General features: G+C 40.1%; 1 protein-coding gene across 6 annotated transcripts in view; it reads left to right on the top strand.

The window, feature by feature from the left end:
- The first annotated feature begins 15,829 nt into the window (after positions 1–15,829).
- The window catches only part of Inpp4b (inositol polyphosphate-4-phosphatase type II B), a 359,360-nt gene continuing 352,643 nt past the window's right edge, over positions 15,830–22,546 (top strand). For all 6 annotated transcript variants that reach the window (XM_059262652.1, XM_059262647.1, XM_059262649.1 and 3 more), the window contains exons 1-2: positions 15,830–16,033; positions 18,165–18,209. In XM_059262652.1, coding sequence (XP_059118635.1) covers positions 15,943–16,033; positions 18,165–18,209 — 136 coding nt within the window. In that variant the 5' untranslated portion in view covers positions 15,830–15,942. The remainder of the gene's footprint in view (positions 16,034–18,164; positions 18,210–22,546) is intronic.

Below are 22,546 nucleotides of genomic sequence, written 5' to 3'. Positions count from 1 at the left end.
TGCTGTTTCTCTCAGTGAATGACCACAATTAGAGGTGCCATGTGAGAGGAACTTTAATATACACATCAGACTAATACAGCATAAGAGAATATAAAGAGGCCCCAGAACAGCAACAAAAAGTAGTCAAACAAAGGCGAGTTTATTAGTGCAATAAAGGGACAGACTCTAGTGAGGAAATGCTCTCAGTACCCCTCAAGGAGAAAGGAGTCAGGGGGTGAGGAAATGCTCACAGTACCCCTCAAGGAGAAAGGAGTCAGGGGGTGAGGAAATGCTCACAGTACCCTTCAAGGAGAAAGGAGTCAGGGTCTCTACATGACAATGACAAAAGCATAAGGATGCTGAGCCAGGCATGGTGTGCAGAGAGGGGTGCAGAGAGAAGGGTGTGGAGAGAGGGGTGTGGAGAGAGGGGTGCGGAGAGAGGGGTGTGGAGAGAGGGGTGTGGAGAGAGGGGTGCGGAGAGAGGGGTGGAGAGAGGGGTGTGGAGAGAGGGGTGCGGAGAGAGGGGTGCGGAGAGAGGGGTGCGGAGAGAAGCGTGTAGAGAGGGGTGCGGAGAGAGGGGTGGGGAGAGAGGGGTGCTGAGAGAGGGGTGCAGAGAGAGGGGTGTGGAGAGAGGGGTGTGGAGAGAGGGGTGTGGAGAGAGGGGTGCGGAGAGAGGGGTGCGGAGAGAAGCGTGTAGAGAGGGGTGTGGAGAGAGGGGTGGGGAGAGAGGGGTGCGGAGAGAGGGGTGTGGAGAGAGGGGTGTGGAGAGAGGGGTGCGGAGAGAGGGGTGCGGAGAGAGGGGTGTGGAGAGAGGGGTGCGGAGAGAGGGGTGTGGAGAGAGGGGTGCGGAGAGAGGGGTGCGGAGAGAGGGGTGCGGAGAGAAGCGTGTAGAGAGGGGTGCGGAGAGAGGGGTGGGGAGAGAGGGGTGCGGAGAGAGGGGTGCGGAGAGAGGGGTGCGGAGAGAGGGGTGCGGAGAGAGGGGTGTGGAGAGAGGGGTGCGGAGAGAGGGGTGCGGAGAGAGGGATGCGGAGAGAGGGGTGTGGAGAGAGGGGTGCGGAGAGAGGGGTGTGGAGAGAGGGGTGCGGAGAGAGGGGTGGGGAGAGAGGGGTGCAGAGAGGGATGTAGAGAGGGGTGTGGAGAGAGGGGTGTAGAGAGGGGTGTGGAGAGAGGGGTGTAGAGAGGGGTGTGGAGAGAGGGGTGTAGAGAGGGGTGTGGAGAGAGGGGTGTAGAGAGGGGTGCGGAGAGAGGGGTGTGGAGAGAGGGGTGTGGAGAGAGGGGTGTGGAGAGAGGGGTGTAGAGAGGGGTGTGGAGAGAGGGGTGTGGAGAGGGGTGTGGAGAGAGGGGTGCGGAGAGAGGGGTGTGGAGAGGGGTGTGGAGAGGGGGTGTGGAGAGGGGTGTGGAGAGGGGGGTGCGGAGAGAGGGGTGTAGAGAGGGGTGTGGAGAGAGGGGTGCAGAGAGGGGGGTGTGGAGAGGGGTGTGGAGAGAGGGGTGTGGAGAGAGGGGTGCGGAGAGAGGGGTGTAGAGAGGGGTGTGGAGAGGGGTGCGGAGAGAGGGGTGCGGAGAGAGGGGTGCGGAGAGAGGGGTGCGGAGAGAGGGGTGCGGAGAGAGGGGTGCGGAGAGAGGGGTGTGGAGAGGGGCGTAGGCAGAGCTGCCATGCCCCTGATGCAGTGAAAACTCAGTGCTCTGGAAGACTGAAAGGAAACTCCTGTTTGTACTGTGCACTTCATGTGTGCTAAGTGCTGATCAAATGCACAGCACACAAGTGATAGATGTGATACCTTTTCTCCTCTCTTCTCCTTATGCTGAAACCAAAGAAGTCGGAAAACTGAACTTCTACAAGCTATCAGTGTGGTGATTCCCCTGCAGACTTTTCAGCAGGCATGGGAAAAAACAATCCGCAAAGAGACAGAATGAAACTCAGCTCAGCCTGATTTTATTATAACTGGTGCTGGACCAGGGCTTCTGGAGTCCGGCCCAGATCTTTTTACTTTAGTCGTATTTAAGCACAGTACGATTTTTGAAGAAAATATTCAGATAACAACTAACTAAGCTCCAAGTGCACGACAATGTAAGACATGTCTACATCGAGATTCCTTACAAGGACATCTGGCTTCTTTCACAAGAATGGGTACTGTTGACTCAGATATGCCCAAGATTTGGGGTCTGGGGAGCTTGAATGAGGTAAACACCTGTGGGTGTCAGGATTGGCCTGGCCCTAAGACAACACAGAAGTCACCTAGGCTGTTGTTGTAAGGCACAAGTGACCTCACTCCTAAGAGTGGGTTTTATGGTCTAAAAACAATGCTTAAGATTTAGGGGGAAAGGTCTTGAATAAGTAAAAACATGCATTCTGGGAGATACGGCAGAGCCTGTCTCCGATGCAGAGGATCAGGTTGTAAAGGACATCATTCCTGGTGTTCCAGGAAGAGCGGCTTCTCACCTCATTCCGTTGAAGAGGTGAGCTGTGTGACTTTAACGTTCCTGGCTTCTCCAGTGCTCATCTGTGTGCACAAGGCTTTTGCCTTACACATCAGGAAGGTAGGCAAGAAGCTGTCGAGAAGTTTGCCCATGATTTTTTCAGTATTCAGGCATAAATGATGGAATTTCATCGTGTTTGAGTTTCCAGTCCCCCAGTGTTTTAGTGCCAGACATTCCTTTCTGATCACAGAGGACAGTCATGGCATAGAGGGTTTATTAAATCAACCCACGACGTGTTCTTGCTCTGTGATGTGTCCTAGACGATTGCATTGATGTGCTGGTGGGACAGCGGCCTTGAACTTCCCTGTGTGCTTCTGGTAATGTTCTACCCATCGTGTGCAGTGACAGAATTTCCTCTTGTAACATTGCACATTGCTTGTTCTTATATTCATGTAGAATGGCTTCACTAAATAAATCAAGATGAAATGTGTGGTTTGTACACAGTGGACAGGTAAGAAGCCAGCAGTGAAAGAGTGTGAGATGTGTCTGCGTTAGGCAGTGGAGTGAGAAGGGTTCGTGGGCCATGTTATATTCTTTGTAGGTAACCCCAGGCACTCTGTGAACTTCTCTGGAGAGCTGAAGTGAAATTCCAATATGTACATTTATTCTTGCCTGCCATAATAAAAAGCAGAAGATAACATTTTAATTAAATCTGTTATCTGTCTCACTTTAAAAAATTTAAATTTCAAAAGAAAACGAGCAATTCATCACTAGAAACTGCAGATAATTTAGCCAATACTGTTTAGAACCTGAAATGTATCATCACAAGCAATTCAATCAGTTCTGTGAATTAATAACTTTGATGATGTCTGCATTAGGAATGCCCCGAGGATATAATCAAAGCTTCAGCTTTCATTTTGCTGAGGCACATGAGATCTGAGTGGCCTTGGATGCTGGATGTGTATATGTGACTGCATTCACAAGGATTTTGAAACATCTGCCGCTGCTCAGGCCCCACTTCTCTAGCCTTCCCCTTGAGTACATACAAAGGAAGGAACAACCTTATCATCTCTGCTCTTAAGACAGAGTGGACATGGGTTGCCAGATACCATATGCTTGTAATATACAGTTCAAAGAAAAGTATCAGGGAAAACCCTCTGTCATTTAAGTATGGACAATAAGATCTCATTGTTGCCTTGAGTTTAATTTTTAAATTAATTTTTTTTTTATTGTTTGAAGATAACAGAGGAAGCCATTTGACAACCAGTAAGGATTCAGGGTGCTACCAATGTTAACCATTATGTTCAATTCAAAATGTAAGAACAAGGGCTGCTGCTGAATTGTGAGAGCACTGGCCTAGCCAGCAGACAGCCTTGGGTGCTGTTCTCAACATGAAACAAGCTGGTGGTGCCGGCCTGGAATGTCAGCGCTCAGGGACGAAGTCACAGGATCTCAAGTCTCAAGGTTGTTCTCAGCCATGCAGTGAGCTCAAAGTCAGCTGAGTACAGGAGGCCCTATCTCAAAAACAAACAACAAACTTTGCTGTGGGACAGCTGTTGCGAAACCATATTTGGGGTTTCAGGTTTTGTGTATTTTTGTTGAGTAAAATCCAACATAACACAGGAAGCTGCTGTAGAAAAATAATTTGTAAACTTTCAAGACTTTCTATCAACATTCGATGGAAATTCTTAGCCTTTTAGATGGTGTATGAGTAGTAGCCAGGAGTGTCACAGGTGAAAGGAAGAAGCTACAAAACTCGTTTTAGAAAGGTGGTTCTCAACCTGTGGGTTACGACTCTTCGGGGGTTCTGACGACCCTTTCATAGGGGTTCCCTAAGACCATTGGAAAACACAGATATTTACATTTATGATTACATTGTAACAGTAGCAAGAGTATAGTTATGAATAAGAACAAAAATAATTGTATGGTTGGGGGTCACCACAACATGAGGAACTGGATTAAAAGTCACAGAATTAGGAAGGTTGAGAACCACTGCTCTAGAATAAGGACCTCTCACCTGGCAGCTGGGTACACTTCTGGTCCATTTCTGGGTCTCAGTGTCTTCATCTCTTCAGAGATAATCATCCCAAATTTCTCATAGTCTGTTAATTCTATGTTCTGTTGACATACTTGATTCTTATATTTGATTTGTAAACTATCCTTGTTTTGCTTCTTTTCAGTACTAGTGCTTGGACCCAAGGCCTTCCGCATGCCAGCCAAGCACTCTACAAATGAACTAAACTCCCGGCCCCTATTCTTTTCATGATCGGTAGTTTGTGAACATATCACTAAATGGTTCAAGAGGAAACAGAGATTAAATGAGGCATGCATTCGCCATTCCTTGGGGCGCCTTCTCTCTTGCAGACTGCTAGAACAAAATGGAACCGGTCAGGAATAAAGGCCCATTTACAACCCAAGAGCAGGCAATAGCCAGTGTCTCACATTGGCATCTCCTCTGCACATGACCCTGAAGCACAGGCTCCTCTGTTCTCCTTACATGCCATATCATCCTATTTTGTAGGCTTGGTTGACCATGACATCTCCTGATCTTAATTTTCAAGTTGTTCCATTAAGTCCATGAGTGTTTTTGTCTTTCACTTTCTTGGGGAATACTTCCTTTTTCTCTGTCTTGTAAGGACATGGCCCATACTGTTTCCTCAAAGGAGCATAAAGGTCCACACTGTAGACTTTAAGGTGAGCCTATCTTCTTAGGCCTCCTGTGTTGCTATGACCTCATGTAAGATTACAGATGTATAACTACCTTCTACTTCTGCTCACATTTGTCACATTTATTGGCCAAGCTTCTGTCCTCTGCAAATTATTCCTAGGGACATTATCTCCCCCTGGTCCCCAAGTTCTGACTGTTATTCTTTTTAAATGATTAGATGATTTAATTTCCATGGAAATTTCCTATGTAACACCCGTCATGCATAGTTTCTTTATCATTTAGATGTTAACCAGTTTCAGCCACCCACTTATCTCATGATTGTACTTAGAAGTTCTCATCAGTTAGAATGGAATACTTCACTCATCTGCCACTAAATCACATCTTTCCCTTTAGACGGCTTCCCAATTCAGCCTAAATGACTTCAGTTTCCTTATTAGTATCACATTATTGGTTTCTTCTTTTTCTCAATGCATTATGAGACCAATTTTTAACAGTTCGTCTCTTGTACCATCTTGCTAGGCTGCCCAGCCCTTTGGGAGAAAGTCACCAAGCAGTGAAACTGTCACCCCTTCATCTGTGGTGTCAAGCCCCAACTACTTGTTCCTACCCAGCATTCATGAGAGTCAACTCAAGATTCCATCTACCTACCTAAAGCTCCTACACATGGCCTCTGTATTTCTTCCCAGCACACGACTTTGCCTCTTTTTAGTTGATTAAGTTCATAAGAATATGTAAAACAGATAAAGGAATAAGGAAAAATGATTATATGCCTCTGTTTATGTCTAAGAAAACTTTACAGATGGAGTTTAAAACGACTGTGTTCCCTTCCAGACCACATCCCCAGTGCCTCCCTCTTTGCCAACATCCCAGGATGTCAGACTTCCCGTTCATTGTTTACTTCCTGTAAGAAGTGCCTCATGTCTGTATACACTGTGCAAAATGGAGCTACGTGTTTGAAATTGTTAGTGTCGGCTTATATGTTTTGAATCTTTCTAAACATCTTATCATGTTTTCTGTCTTCCTGCCCCTCCTGTGTCTTACTCTCCTCTTCTTAATATTTTCTGAATTTGATCTTTTTTAATATGAAACAAAATTTATTAACTTTGCTGCCAAATAGAATGGAAAATCCACAATATACTGATGTACTTTCTTACTTAGGGATATTTAGCCTGTTTGCAATGCTTTTTATTATTGGAACTTCACTAGTTGTGAGCATTCTCCAAATTATTTCCTTGCATTCCATTCTGTTTCTTTTGAATATCTGCTTCAAAGTGGTATTGGTTTTCCACTTTACCAGACATTGACAACTCGGTTTCTACCATGGCTGGCATTGGTTTTCCACTTTACCAGACATTGGCAGTTTGGTTTCCACTATGGCTGATGCTCCATCACTGTAGAAACTTGCATTGCTTAAGTCTTCACCAACATTTCAGGCTTGCAATTTAATACTGTTACCTACTGATGACTATATGGTCATATCTCATTTGCTTTGCCAGACTGCTAATGAATTTGAAAACTTCCCAATATTTTTCTTAGCCAAGTCTGTTTAATATTTTGATTACTAGTTCATATAGTCACAAGGATTTTTTTCTGATTGAGTTGATTTGCCTTTTGTTATTAATTTACTGGCATTATAAATATTTTCTGGAAAGTAAATATTCATACATTATACTTGTTGTCTATACTATTTTCTTTGTTCTATTTTTGTAAATATAATTTGAATTTTTCTAATTATAATTATAAGCTTAGGTTATGGATTTGTGATCCATTTTCCTAATACATACATTTAAAACTATAGCTTTCCCTCCAAGCATATTTTGATACATAGTACACAGATTTCTCTTAATTTTAAACACATAAAATATATCTTTATAACTTCATTTTTGATTCATGAGTTATGTGGAAATATATTATTTAACTTCTATCCACTTGAAGAATTTTCTAAATATCTTTTACTGGGTAATTTCTAGTTTAGTTTTATTGTGGCCAAAAATGTATTTTTTATTACTTCATTTCTTTTAAACTTGTTAGGGTTTATTTTGTGACCAAACAATCTCTCTTAATGGATTCTCTGGGTTGACTTTGAAAAAGCAAATGGGAATTGTGTTGTCAGGTAGGTAGATGTCTAGATGGTGTTAGGTGAGCTTCTCAGGAAGGTTTGTCTGCATCTATACCGAGGAACATCGATGCCTCCAGGGGGAACAGTGAGTTGATCTGCTTCTTTTTCTGGATCTATTGTTAGATGTATATAGGATTATTCATACAGGATTCATTTAGGGTTATTATGCCTCTTGGTGATTAACATTTTATAATTAAACAATGACCCTGCTAAGATTAGTAGAAGCAAAATCAGTTTTGTTAAGCGTTTGGGAAGCCGCTCCAGCCCTCTTATGACGAGTGTCTGTAGTGCGCACGTTTTCTCGTCCCCTCGCTTCTTCCATCTCTATGCTAGCAGATTGAAATGCAACAAAAGTAAATACTCGAATGCGGCTGTGAAATAATATAGTTTGCATTTGCTATTCTGCACAATCTTAGTTCTGAAAATTGGTGTGTGTGTAATATAATTACTTACATTTGAATTAAAATCTTTGTGGTCATTGGATTCCATATATTCTAGTTCTGCTCTTTTTTAAAAATTGCACATGCATTTTATACAGGGAGCCTTGCTCCCAATGGGTCCAATGAGCTGGGACAGATGTGTGAAGTTGACGCAGCAAAGAAGCTATGACCACCTGTTTCCACCAAGCAAGCAGCCCCAGGTAGCCTGGGCCGTTTTTGTTTATACTATTTCAATAATTTGCATGAACAGTTTTACAATCGTTTGTCTCCTTAAGTTTCTAATAATGGTAACAGCAATTGCCAGTTTGTTCCTTTACCCTGTGCTTCTTTTGTCCCCCACTTTCCCACATGTAACTATTACCTACTTGATCTAGAGCTCTAATGTCAGGAGTGTACGCAGTGTTGCAAGTGACAAAGGAAGTTTTCTAACTAGGCACACCTACAGGAGGAGCAGTGTGTCCAGTTGGCAGCATTTGTGGTTACAGCGTCATGGCGACTGAGAGATAGTTTTGTCTCTAGTGGTTAATATTTACTTCTGGTAAAATCTAAGTTCTCACAATCAACTCACCAGCCAAGGCTGAATCAATTCATTCGTCATTCTGTACTACTCTGGCTCCTACAGGGGATAGTCCAGATTCTTTTCCCTATCATCCTGTAAACTACATAACTTAAAAGCTTACTCTTAATAGTTGGCTCTGCTTATCCCTGGTTCTTGTGTCCCCTTCCTCTCAACTTCCTACAGTATTGGCACAGCTATTAGAAATGAAGGCACTATGGGTTTCTTTGATTCTGCTTCAATCACTTCCCCTAGACTGTTTCCATTAACTCCTGATATCATCTATTTATTTGCATTTCTCTTAGACTCTTGTGGTGAAAATCATCATCTCCAGAACAGTTATGCAAATTTGTAATGTCATGAGCTACTATGACTCTTTCAGGCTAGTCATAGGGTGGGATGGAAAGGCAGTATCCTGTTCTTAAGAAGCCTGAATTCATAGTCACACTTGAAACATCAAAGGTTTGGGAGCTGAATCAGATCCACTGTACATTTTTAACTACATCCCCTCTGGCTCACCCAAAGGAGAGTCATCAGGGGGAAGTTTTCCTTTTGTAATAGCTATTTTATCTGTAGCTCTGAGAAAATGAAATAGAGGCAGCCAGCAATATGATTTGTGTAAAGAAAGCACAGACAGCAGGTAGCACCTATGCTCCTGGGGTCACGCCCAGAATTATGCAGTGAACTATCATCCATTAGCCTTGCCAAAATGGGTCTGATTCTCCAGGGCCTTGCTACAAGAATTTGTTCATGCTTTTCTCGGGCTTTGTACCCTAAAGAAGTTACATGGTTCCTGGCAATTTTATATTTTTATTCTATTCTATTCCCATTATTAGCTTATCATATGTTTAAATGCCATTAATGATTACCATTGATGATTGCCATATCCAGTGTAATTCTTCAATGTCTATCTCCTAATGTATTAGTAGAATAATCATATAATGTGCCTTGAATATATAAGCAATACAGTGTATTCCTCATTGCTTCTTCTCATTGTTTTTAGTGTTGCTCATATATATACATATATATATGTATATGTATATTGTCCTTTTAGATGCTATAAACAGAATATTTTCTTATTAATTTTGCTATAAACTGGTGGTTTCTGTTTCTAGATTACAGGTCAAATCTAGAATACAGTGACTTTTGTCTGATGAAGTTTATCAATGGCTGATTTTTACATAGCAACATCTAAACTGAGTATTTGTAACAATAACAACAACAAAAACATGGCCCACAAATTATTTGTTTCTCTCTACTTTTTCCTTTTTTTTCAGTGCCAGAGGACAAACCTAGGGCTTTGTAAATTTACGTTCTGAGCAGAAAGTACCCACTTCTGCCTTAGGCAATTATCTTTTGTTCTTATTAAAAGCAAGAGAAAATGGATTTGTCTTTTATTTTTCGTTGTGCCATCTCCAGAGCGGTTCTTTATTTCGTAGACCTGCATGTCTCTGCCGTGCCTGAAGAACTTCTCTTACCGTTTCGTCAAGTGCTGGTGATGAGGTCGTCACTCCTTGATTCCAGATGAAGAGTCTTTAGTGCTCTTCAGTGCTTAGCAGTTATTTTTGCCTTGTGTAGAATGCTGGGTCGACAGGTTTTCTTATTTCAGAAGAGTGGAGATGTCAGTCTGCTCTTTTAACACGAAGCCATCAAAGCCATTGTGTTTCTCAACTTGTTATCTTTTGCTTAGACTGCTTCAGGGTTTTCCCCTGTGATGGGTTACAGCACTGTGAGTAGGCCTGATGCTGGTGTGTGTGTGTGTGTGTGTGTGTGTGTGTGTGTGTGTGTATGTGTGCGATGCCTGGGGTTTAATGCTGTACAGGGCTGGGCTAGTCCCTGGCCTGATACTTTCTGAGCACCTTTAGATAAGTGTTTCGATGTCTTTCAGTGGGTTTGGAGCTGTCTTCATCAGAATCACCTCAAATCTTTGCTCTGTCCCCTCTTCTGAGAGGCAGAGTGCCCATGCTCAGTGTCACCAATGTGCTGTCACTGGCCTCTTCTGTGCTCTTTGTGTCTGTTTGGGGACATTCTATTGACCTACTGTCTGATTTGGTAGTTTCTAGGTTGTGACAAATCTACAGATAAGTCTGCCGAAGACAGTCTTCATTGTGTTACTCACTCTATTTTACATTTTTCAATATTTATTTTATTCATTTTGCTATTTCTATCTTTGCCGTCATTCCTCATCTGGTTGGTTGTGTAGAATTTTCTGCTATAGCTTTCAGAACACTCCCTTTCCAGTTCTATCTTTGATAGTTTCAGTATACGTTCACTACCTGGGTGTGGCTTCTTTAATTATGCTCTTACATTTTCTCTAGAAGACTTCTCTTGTTTAGTCCTCCCCCAACTTCTGTTCCTTTCCATGCTCCTCCCTTCTCGTTCCCCTCCTGCTCACATTCCTTCTCCTCCTTTTCCTTGCTGGCTCTCCTCTTAATCCTCATCTGTGTGCTGTGTAGAACAGCAGACCTTGAGCTAAAGAGGGTTCATGGCTGGAGTTGAACATCCCAGTTTTACTCTTAAGCCTCTAATGTATGTGCTGGGGAGCTGGAATCAATCTAGTCAGTAATTCAGCAGGCTTCAGTACTGTTCCTATGACAACCTGCAGTGCACAGCCAACCACACATTCGACTGGTGCTACTCCTTCCTACACAGAAGGAGTAGGGCTGAGTGACTGGAGACTGCTCTCTGCTCTCAACTTTTGGCTTTTTTTTGGTGGGGGTAAATGTTCCCTGTTTACATGTGAACTGTAGCATGCTCACAATGTTCACAAGTGGAATGTGGGCAGCTTGCTATATTTGCACTCTGTTTTTCTTGAAGTGGGGCATGAGTCAGGCAGGGCTGCTCTCTGCTGATTTCTTAGAGTCTAGAGCTCAGATAGTAAGCTCCTTGACCTTAGGTCACAGTAATAAAGATTTGAAAGTCATTAGTGGTCCTGTCTCAGAGGTCCCCACTGTTTTCTTGTTTCCACTCTCTAACTGCGATGGGTCTAGGGTTGTGCCTTCATGGAAACAAGATCTGTCATTTCTGCATTGTAAGGAGGTGACTAGACTATTGCTAGGTGCTTTACTGCGGTGACTTCTGCCCCCACATGCCTTCCTCCAGGCATATGTCACAAAGAGGTGCCATCTAGACACCCACTGAGCTCTGCCTTCTTCATAAGCACCTGAGTTTGGCTAAGACAAAGGACCTGTTGATGAGTACAGACAACCCCTGACTTAAAAGATCTCAGGAGGCTTCTCTACCCTGATGCTCCCCCCTGAACTATTAGTAGTTAATCAAACATTCTGGCCGAGTTCTTACTACAAGCTTGTGGCTTACCATTCTTCTTGTTCTTGGTCCCTTGGAGGCCGCTGTGTTTTTTGTTTGTTTTGTTTTTTCCTAGATTTAGGTCAATTGATGGTCATGAGATTTTTTTCCTAATTCATCAGTGTAACGTTTCACTTGTACTCATTGTTGGCATTTCCTTGACTGTTGTGTGGCTGATTAACTTTAGGTCTTTGCAAATGGAAGCTCAAAAGTTCTATGTCTACTTTCTAGGTATGCTTTTTTGTTTCTCATTGTTATAGTATTATTTGTTCATAGATCATCTTTATTTTAATGTTTACAAATGCTTTAAGTTTCTACTGCTGTGATTAAACACCATGACCAAAAGCAACTTGAGGAAAAAGGGTTTACTTCAGCTTGTATGTCCTGATCACAGCCCATCAAGAAGCGACGTCAAGGGAAGAACTCAAAACAGGAACCTGGAGGAAAAACTAAAGCGAAGGCCATAAAAGAGCGCTGCTTATTGGCTTTGTCTCTCACAGCTTGCTCGACTTGCTTCCTTGCACATCCCAGGACCACAAGCACCGTGGTGGCACCAGCCGGGTATGCTTGGCCCTCTGCCATCAATCATTAACCAAGAGATTGTCGCACAGACTTGCCAACAGGTCAATCTCATGGAGACATTTTCGCAATTATGATTCCTTCTTAGCAGATATGTCTGAGTTTGTGACAAGTTGAAATAAAAAACGAACCAAGACTTTGGATTTATTGATCCTTACCTATACGGTCTGAGTTTTTCAAAGTGGATTGAGATTTCCCTATATTTAATATGAATATGTCTTTTTTTCTATAGGAATTGAGGTCATTGTGGGGAGCATCCTTAAGTACTTATGTTTTCCTGTGAGACTACTGCCTCATTTTCAGTTCATGTCAGTTCCCCTCCTTAGAGCAGACTGTATTTCTTATATTTCTTTTTACTATTTCCTGCATCCCTTCATCAATCAGTTATGCTTACATGTCACCATCAAAGCAGTCCTTTCTCTACCCAGTGGCCCTGCTACTCGAGAAAGAGCAGTTCAGTGGAGCAATAACAACATTCCATTGGCTGCTTCTTTATTCCTGTCTCCAGCTTTCCTCACTACTCCTTAAGCTTTTTTTCAAGAATTTCTACTTATCTCCCTAAATATCTTTGTATCTTATGATTGATTCTCCAAACCTTTCTTTTCATTTGTCAGTGAACTTACACATTATATTGACTTAGCCATTAGACAACGTTTCCAAATATACACATATTATTCTATTTCATCTCTCTCTCTCTCATCTATGCTCATGTGTGTTCAAGCACGTTCTAAGTGGAGCAACATGCTTAAATAACAAAATCCATCTCCCATGATTGAAATGTTATCTTGTTTATTCTCCAGACAGTCCATTGCTTTAGAGTTTCCTAGGTATCAATAACATTCCTGGTTTTCACAATTGCTGCTCTAGTATCACACCAAATTCTGTCACTAAGACCAATAAGTCTGTTTAACAATTTCCTTTGAAATTAAGGCTCTCTTTTGTAACCAGATACTTCTATGATGGCAAAGATTCTCATTTTATTTTTCTGCACTACTAAAATCACCTACAAATGAGACGATTTCCTCACCATCACCATTGTTCAGGCTTCTGGGGTAATCTTTACCTTGACACTTGGTGAACTTTCTACAGTTCAAATATACAGTCTATGTGACATGGTTTAGTTCTTCTCTTTCTATCTGGTCTGCTTTGTGGGCTTTTCTATTAGCTAGTCACTGAGTGTCTGTATGTTTTATTTGGAAGCATTCTCATTTCTTAAAAATAGAGAATAAAAAAATGAACTATGTCTTCATGTTGAGCTCTAGGAGCTCTGTGCGCAAGACCTGATTCTTCTATTCTCTCTTTTATCTTTTTTGTAATTTTTATTACAATTTCAGTCTTTCTTAAAAATTTTTTAATGTAACCTTTCTTTAAACATTTCTCAAACATGGCAAGGCTATGTTAATATAGGACAGTGTGATAGAAGGATGTTATCTGAAACACACCACAATGGCTAAGTACATCATTCTTGTTATCATGTCTTGTGCCCACTGTTTACCTTCAGCATTCTGTCTTGACCAGAAGATGCCATTTGATCTGGCTGCCAATAATGAATGACCAGCACCACACTGCAATGTTGAAGACATTTTTAATGTTTTAATGTTGAAGACATCTCATATTGCCCCTCCACTGCGGAATGTCTCTGTGTTATCCTATGTGTGGCCAGTCTCTTCCTAAGTAACCATGATGTCTTTTCATGACTTACATGAGCATGTCAGAGTTTTCATTTTAGTGTGAGTCATGTAAAATATTTAACCATGCTTATCACATGGTTTATGAGAAATGCTGTTCAATTAAATGTAACTTGAAATATAGCTACCCATCATTCGTCCTCCTCTGGGGAAGCAGGAGAGAACCAACAGCATTTTCCAGCTGTTGTGGTAAACTCTGCATTTTATTCATTGCTCTGAGTGGATCCAAAGGTGGAAGACCTGGACTGAATAGTCACCCTGCTTAAAAACAGACCTTTAAATATATGCGTAGTGTGCAGAAACCACAGTGTGGATGACCAGCAAACCAGAAAACTTCCAAACAGACCCAAAAAAGGAAGCCGAGCACAGCAGTAGATAAACACTGTGCTTACCCCCTGGAAATTCAGTGGTTTTTCTGGAGCTTTGCTGCTGCTATGTTCTGAGGCATTATATCTTGATAGCAAGTATCAAATCGTAATTATTCTTTAGTGTAACAAAAGAGGTGTAAAAATAGAACCTCGTGCTCAGCAGTAGCACTTGCTTTTCCTTTGTGTACTGTTTGCACTTGCTATGTGTGTTCTGGGTGGATGATACGTTCAAATGGGACCACAGCCACAAGAGCTCAGAGCACCTTTCTTCACTCTGGGCCTTCTCTCCACATCACACAAGTGCACACGTGTACCTGCCTTAGCATTTGTTTTATCAATTATTCACATTCACTGTGCTGAGTGGCTATTTTATCAAGAATTTCCATCATCCTTTGTGGGTCTTTCAAAGTTTTTTAATGACTGATCAGGATTAGGGTTGAGTATTTAATTAAAATAATATAATGAGGTTGACAAGATCCTTATAACCCAAGAGCCACAGAATCTTCAGGTCTTAGGGACACTATGTAATGAATACGTGTGTATTTATCAGAAAAGAATTATTAATGTAAGAGACAGAAAAGAAATTAGAAAGAATTGTCTTAATTCAAAAAATAATTTTGAAATTGATAGTTATGGTCTAATTGATGGCAAACAGTCCTTTACCTTAGACGATAGTCTCTTGCTTATATTACTAAGAAACAATATGCATTTATCTCCAGCTATTTCGCAGTATTTTCTGAAGATTCAGGCTGCTTTCTGCATGTGACTTGCCCAGTGACTCCTAAGAACTGAAGCTGAATCTTACATGAAGCCACTTGGTTAAGAACAACAGAATTCAGGATTGTTGATTGTGGGTTTTGAGGTCACATCAGTATTCCAAACCGAACTTGTCGCCTGCTATCTCATTAAACAGCACTGTGGAGACATTTAAAGATTTTTGCACATTTTAATTCAGCTGGTAACTTGATTTAAAACAACATTGATTTTTTTTTTCAATTCTTTCTTCGTCATGTATATCAACATGAATTTGTAACTACCTGAAGCTATCTACAGCAGGGTATTAAATCTTGGGGGGGGGGACCTTTTTCAGTGTTGATTACCATCAGTTTTCTGTTGCTTTCATTTTCCTTTGAGCTGCAGCTTTTGAGAATTGTTTTCATTCTTCTCACAGCATACCCCAATCATTAAATAATTAAACCACTATCATACAGAACAGTAGGAGACTAGAAAATAAGGAGACCAGAAACTCCCCTTTTCAACCTGCGAGCCCATTTTGGAAGAAAAGAGCATGCCAAATCATGGTTCTGTGCTCATGACTAATGTTCTGATGATGGCAGAGAGGACATAGGGGACATAAAGGGAAATTCCAGTGGAAAGAGTCAGTGAAGGTCACAGCGGCAAAGTGGGCGACTTCCTTGACAGGATGCTCTAGGCTGTGTTCTAGCTCAGAGAGTTAAACTGAAGGGATGACTATAACTTTCTGGATTTAGAAATTCCTCCTATGACTGTAATGATTATTGTGAAAACATTAACTTAGCCTAGAGCCTCCAGTGCACTGTGTAACTTGATTCTGGAAGTGTAAAAGGCTTGGCACGGAGGAAAGGCAATCTGTAAGTAGTTGTAGTTTTTATATTAATTCTTAGCTTGGAATTGAGCTCTAAAATGGCTACAATGTTGAATCTTGATATTTTCTATGTGCAGAATTTCACGGTGAGATATTAGATCATTAGTGTGAAGATACATCAGCATTAAAACAGAGCCCATTATCTGGTACCATTTGGACAAGACACCGTGGAAAGTAAGTCAGTTGTGAGGTGGATCATGGAAATCAAAGAGGAAGGAACATCAGAAGAAGGCCAGCATTTTCTTCCTACAGCTCAGGCTAATGATCCTGAGGACATTCAGTTCACAAGTAAGTATATGTGTCCTACCTCCTGTAGGTCTCTGAAGAGCCAAACTGGGTTAACCAGACAAATATCCCTGTGTATTCACAGGAACCTGGATTTCACCAAACTGCATGAGATTACCCAGTTGTTTCCCCATTTCTCTCTGTGCTTTGGAATGTGAGTGCATGACAACATTCTTCTCATCTTTTATCTTGGATCACACAGTTGATAGATAGGTCAACATGAACCAGCATCAAATGATCAAGTTTTCAAATGTGCATTAAAACACTGATAAATGCCGGGCGGTGGTGGCGCACGCCTTTAATCCCAGCACTCGAGAGGCAGAGCCAGGCGGATCTCTGTGAGTTCGAGGCCAGCCTGGGCTACCAAGTGAGTTCCAGGAAGGGCACAAAGGTACGCAGGGAAACCCTGTCTCGAAAAACCAAAAACAAACAAACAAACAAACAAACACTGATAAATACATTTCATGGACCCTTTCCAGATGCTGATCATATTTAAGAACAGCTTTTACTTGGTATTTATTTATTCCTATAGAGAATCAGTATTTTGAAAGTTAAACATTGTTAAGACCAAACAGTATGTAAGGTGAACACATTAGTGAAAAATATCACACAGTGTTTGCCTTGCTACTCTCCCAGACAACATTAATTCACATAACAAAGAACACTTAATTTGTCCAAGATTTAAATCTGACCATTGGGGTCAATTTTTGTGCTATTTAAGTAATTTAGAAATTTAAAAGAATACTATGTTTTCTCTCATGCTTAAAATTCTAGGTTTTCAATTTGTTCTTTAGTTTAAACTGCATCCTTTTTTTCAGAATGATCCTTTTACTCAGAAAAACATTTTTTAGCACCAGCAAATATATGCCTAGCCTCATTAAATTTATATCTTAAAAATCATCTTTAGAAAATGATATTGGTTGGATGCATTGCCAAAAATTTGGTTGCCAAAGCTTAGAGAGGAGTTAATTATTAGTATCCAAAACATAAACATAAACAAAACTGGATTATTTCACAAGAACATACCTAATGATTCTAACATCTATTAGGCAGTCTAACAATATTAATTGAAGCATTTTAAATGTTAGCAGGAGAGAAAAAATAAATTATTATTGTGCTAAAAAAGAAATTGCTAACTGTGAATAAAAAGGCATTGTATTTTATTCAAAAAGGTGGTTTTAAAAATAGGTTATTGACCAAATATCAGTTAATTTAAATAGTCTCTGCACACAAACAAGGGCAGGAGCTTTATATTTATTGTCAAGTGATATGATTTTCTATATGTTTTACTTTGGTTTCTTTGACTACTTATGAATTATAACAAATGGAATGTCATTCATTCACACCCTTGGCCATGCTTGTTTGGGACTCTAATATAGACTATGTCTGGTCTTCAGCATCCACCTCCCACAAGGGATCCTGTTGACTATGTCTGGTCTTCAACATCCACCTCCCACAAGGGACTCTGTTGACTATGATCTTCAACATCCACCTCCCACAAGGGACTGCTGTTGACTATGATCTTCAACATCCACCTCCCACAGTGCATTCCTGCATCCTGATCACCTCACTCCCTCATTCTGAGACTCTCTTCCCCACTCTCACTTCATCTTTCATCATTTTATATGCTGTCTTCTCCTGAAAATATCACAGACGAAAGGAGTAGAGGTGTTGAGCACAATTTTGTTGAAATAATAAGTAAGCAAAATAAGCAGCTCTGTGTCCTTGCCTACTAGAACTTGACTGGGGCTCTGCCTATTGTTAATGATTCCATATTTACAAGTCAGAGAGCTTGAACGAAACCTACTTAAGACAGTCCTTTGATGAGGTGGTTCTTTGTAAAACTCCCACTTAACTGCAGACTTCCAAAACAAATAGACACAGTTGACAAACATGTTTTATGGTTGTCCTTTTGGGGTTTCTCTATGGCCATGAAGTTTCTTTATTTCCATTGACTTTACAAAAATACTTTGCCTTCATCTGAGAACTCATAAACGTTTAAGCCTGATTATCTACCTTTATTCATTCTTCCAAAAATGTATGTGAATATCTTGTCAGGTGAAACAGTACATATGTTGTTATAATATTGATAACAAATACTTTTAAAACCTAAACTTATCCCTATTATTTATAGGCATCCAGAAGATCCCCAATAAGCCGCAGTTGGAATTCATCCTAGGTAAGGAATCCTACCTTATTTATAGCAACTAGTAGAATGGGAATTTGTGCAGAAGTTTGCAAATTATAGGTGTATTATGTGTATTATTACATCTTACTTTTATGAACATTGTTCTATTAAAAACTCTTCTCATAACATAGGAATTATTTTTTCTAATTTGTATTAATAAACAAAAATCTGGGTTGCATATAGAATCCATTGGGTGCCACACTAGCTTACATTTTGTTTTAAACTAAGCTTTTTAGATTTAAATGCGCACATATTCAAATTGACATCCAGAGATGAGATATATTTTATATGTCAATAAAGATATATTCTGAAGTTTGGGGGACAGATTTAAAAATATAGATATATTGAACTGAGTCTTAGTGATATGAACTCTTAATTTTAGGCACACATACTTCCATTGATTATGTAGCAAATTTGTGCCCTTTGTTCAACCCATTTTGAAGTATAACTTACTGAGAAAATAATTGTATATAATTAGTATTTTGAGCATCCTGTTTTGTTGCATCTTGCTAAAAGGGTTGGGTAACTCAGCATTCTGGATTGGAATTTCCTAGGTATTGAGAAACAGGCAAAGTTGTGAAAAACTACAAGAAATATTCATGGCAAAACTGATAAAGCTGTACTTCCTTGCTTGAATTTTGACATGGTTTGGGGCATAGAAAGAAGCTGTTTTCTGAAAGTAAGCTGAGATGCAAAAGGAGAGGCAGACATCTTTGGCACACTGATGAGAAGCCGGTGCTGCTGGAGTACCTGTCTATCTTCTAGTAGAAGCTAATTTGAAAGAAAACAAACCCCTTTTTAAAGCTTTCCTGAAAGAAAAGAGTAGTTAGAGCAATGTGCCACATTTCAAAGTACAAACACAGTCCTCTTTTATCACGTGCAGGAGAAAGGGGGATCTGAAGGAGACAGCCCTGGGATTGGAGGGAGACGGAGACCAGTTTGCAAGAGAGAGCTTATATGAACAGATACCTACTTTTTATTTCAGTTAAAATGAGTGGTTTTGATCAAAGCCAGCGATGCTATTTAGTATAAAAGCCCAGTCCAGTAGCAAATCTGTCAAGTTCAGTGGCAGCTCTGTTGTCTCTATTTTGGATTTTGAAACATCAATGGAAGAGAATCACATCACTAAAATTCATTCATGATAATGTCCTGGATCCAATTTAAGTAATGTCCATTCTCTTTTTCCTTATACTTACTGAAAATACAGTAAAATTGCTAAAGGTGGATAATTTTATGTTATCAAATACCACAATATGCTTAATAACAGAACACACATTTACCAAACACAGTCAGTCTAGAGGGAATTGGAGATTTAGAAGATATATGTTACAATCTGTCAGCTTCATGGCATGTGAAGATTACTAACTTTCCCACTTCTTACGGAACTTTCTCTATCTCATCAAAGACATCATCAATAAACTGTTGCCTGTGGGTTTCAGTGTATTGTTACGTTTAATTCCTGCCTTGGAAATGTTTTTAATTCCAAAACTTCTTTGGCTCTAAATATTATATTGTTAACTATTCATTGTCATAATGAATAAGAGGAAAAATAATTTTCTAAAACATTTATTACTATTTAAGGAGATACATAGTTACTTGAACAAAATAAATAAAGAACAAATTCTAGAAAAAAAGTAGAACAAGAGAGGAGCCCTTTTCTCCTATTCAAATACTTTGATGTTTGATTCACTACCCTTTACCAAAATATTAAAATAACTTGGAAATTCCAATGTCTTTGCTTTATACAATGGAGAAATAGTCACACTTATTATTTACGCAAGTGATTTATTACTTTGAATACATTATTTTATGTGAGCACTTGTTTCTCAGTGATCTCTGCGAAGATCATTTTCTCTTGCTGGAATTTCCCTGTTCCATCTTTAGTCAAGTAAATGAGGTAGGAGATGCTTAGTCAATTGAGCAAGCTAATTGGCTAAAGACATCTTGATAGAACTAGATAGGCATGCTCAGAGAAAGCACTCTGTCCACTGCTAACCCCATTTCTAATGAGTGACTGCAGCTAAATGAAGCAATTTGCTCTTACGGCTTGGAGTCTGAATCCACATTTGTTTCCTTGTCTTCCCACATGTACAGCAGTTCTTTATTTTTCACAAGGAAAGAACTAATTAAAAATCCCAGAGAATGTTGATTTTTTTTTTGCAGTTTAATAAGATTGTTTTTGTTTAAGCAGTGACTCAAGGCTTTACCCTCTAAAATAATAACCTAGACACTGGCATTGGATACAATTCCATTTAATGAGAAGATAAGTCTATCAAAATTAATCATAAAATCCTTTGGTTCAACAATGTGCACACTGAAAATTTCACTGGAATTTAGAAATGTGGGTTTGTGGTTGTTCAGATTGGGGGAGGGTTGTTTTTATTTTGTTGGTGGGAAGCTGTTTACTTTTGTTTTGTTTTGTTTTGAGAATGAGTTTTGCTTGGTCACTCAGGCTGGCCTCAATCTTGCAGCCAGATACCAGGGTTATAGGTGTATCCCACTAAGCCCTGCTTTCAGATTGTGTTCTGAATGTAGGACACAGGCTGTGTGGATCTATTCCTAACACTGTGAAGACATATCTATTCAAAAACTTGAATGAATATTTGCTGTTATGCCATTCCTCAGGATAGGCTTAGTCTAATGAAGGAAAGAAGAAGGGAAAAAAAGAAAAAGAAGAAGAAACAAACACTCCAGATGTGTGCTGTCAGAAACTTTCAGACATTTCATGTAATTCCATTTAGCCTTCAGTAACCACATGTGGGTGGATAGAATGATTAACTGTGTCTGTGAGGGGAAGACAGAAAGGTTTGGAGACCCCACCAAGATTATAGAACCATAAATCACTGCAAAGCAATGTGATAAGAGCTGCTGTCTTCAGGAAGGAAGTGAGGCCCACAGAACTGAGGGAAACAAACAAGAAGGTTGGAAGAGTCTTTCTTTTTGCACATAATAGGTTCAGCAACATCAATTTTAAGCAAACCTAACAGGGACATTTCTTAAATTTGGGGTACATGTTCCTGAAATTGTTATGGAAATTGCATAGAGAAGATCGATAGTGGAAAAGGTGTAACTGAAATATTTAGAAACCATTTAATTTTATTCCCAAGTATGCTTAAAATGTTGATTACCACTTATCTCTATTATCTCAAGTCAATAAATTGCTCATTAAAACTTTTATTTTATTATTGGACATAGTGCCATATGCCTTCAACCTTAGCACAGGAGGAAGAGACAGGCAGATCTTTATGAGTTTGAAGCCAGACTGGTCTATAGAGTGAGTTCCTGGCCAGCCAAGGCTACATAGTGAGACTCTGTTTAAAGAAAAGTAGGTAGCAGGTGGAGAGATGGTTCAGGGGTTAAATGCACTTGCTGCTGTTGCAAAAGACCTGGGATTCAGTTCCAAGCAACTACATGGCAGCTAATAACCCCTATAACTCCAGTTCCAGAGTATCAGTTACCCTCTTCTGTCCGTTACTGGCACTAAATGAACTTAGTGTATAGATCTATACACAGACAATATGCCCATATACATAAAAACAAAAGTAAATAAAATTTAAAAAAGTAAATTTTTATTTCTTATGTAGATAATGTATATTATAATTTAAATTAATAGGTAGCACTTCCTGGAAATGCATAGAAGAGAATGGCATATATATTTTCCACGTGACCTTGGAGTTCTTTGTTTGGCACTATAACGTCATATCGGTGAAGCTAATTTATCTCAAAGTTTGATTTTCAATGGCAGCCCATTAGACAGAAATAAGACACAGAAAGTGATGTGCATATCAGAAAGCTTTCATTATGATAGGATGAAGATATGGAAACAGGATGAATTCTTCAAGAAGAGTGAGCCACACATCTGTTCATTGTGCTAGTGACTGCTAGCTCAGAAATGAAGTATTCCCAGTTAATGGCAAGTCCTATGCAGACAGAAAATCTGAGCAGCTGGAAAGAACCTATATGAAGGAAGGCAGTTTACTTGGGGAAGAGGAACTTTCTTATACATATATTACAAAGAAGCCTCTAGGAATCCAAAGGAACATGTCCAAGGTATAACTGTATATTTGGAAATTGTCATACTGTACTGAAGACCTAGGTGACTTCACGCAAAGTGGGTGATAGAACAGTAGACATTGGAGCAGCAGGTCATATAGTTCTTATGATGAGATAATGAGTACTAATTGGCTGTAAATAGGTTACTCATTTGAACAGACATGAAACCAAGTGACATGTTGATGTAGTTCTGAGGAAAAAAGTAGCACGGGGCATTGATAGCTAGTGAAGAACCATTGGCTAGGACACTGGAATGCCCAAGTAATGTAGAATAG

This window comes from Peromyscus eremicus, chromosome 5, assembly GCF_949786415.1.
Source record: "Peromyscus eremicus chromosome 5, PerEre_H2_v1, whole genome shotgun sequence".
Lineage (NCBI taxonomy): Eukaryota > Metazoa > Chordata > Mammalia > Rodentia > Cricetidae > Peromyscus > Peromyscus eremicus.
This window is presented reverse-complemented; position numbering and strand designations above follow the sequence as displayed.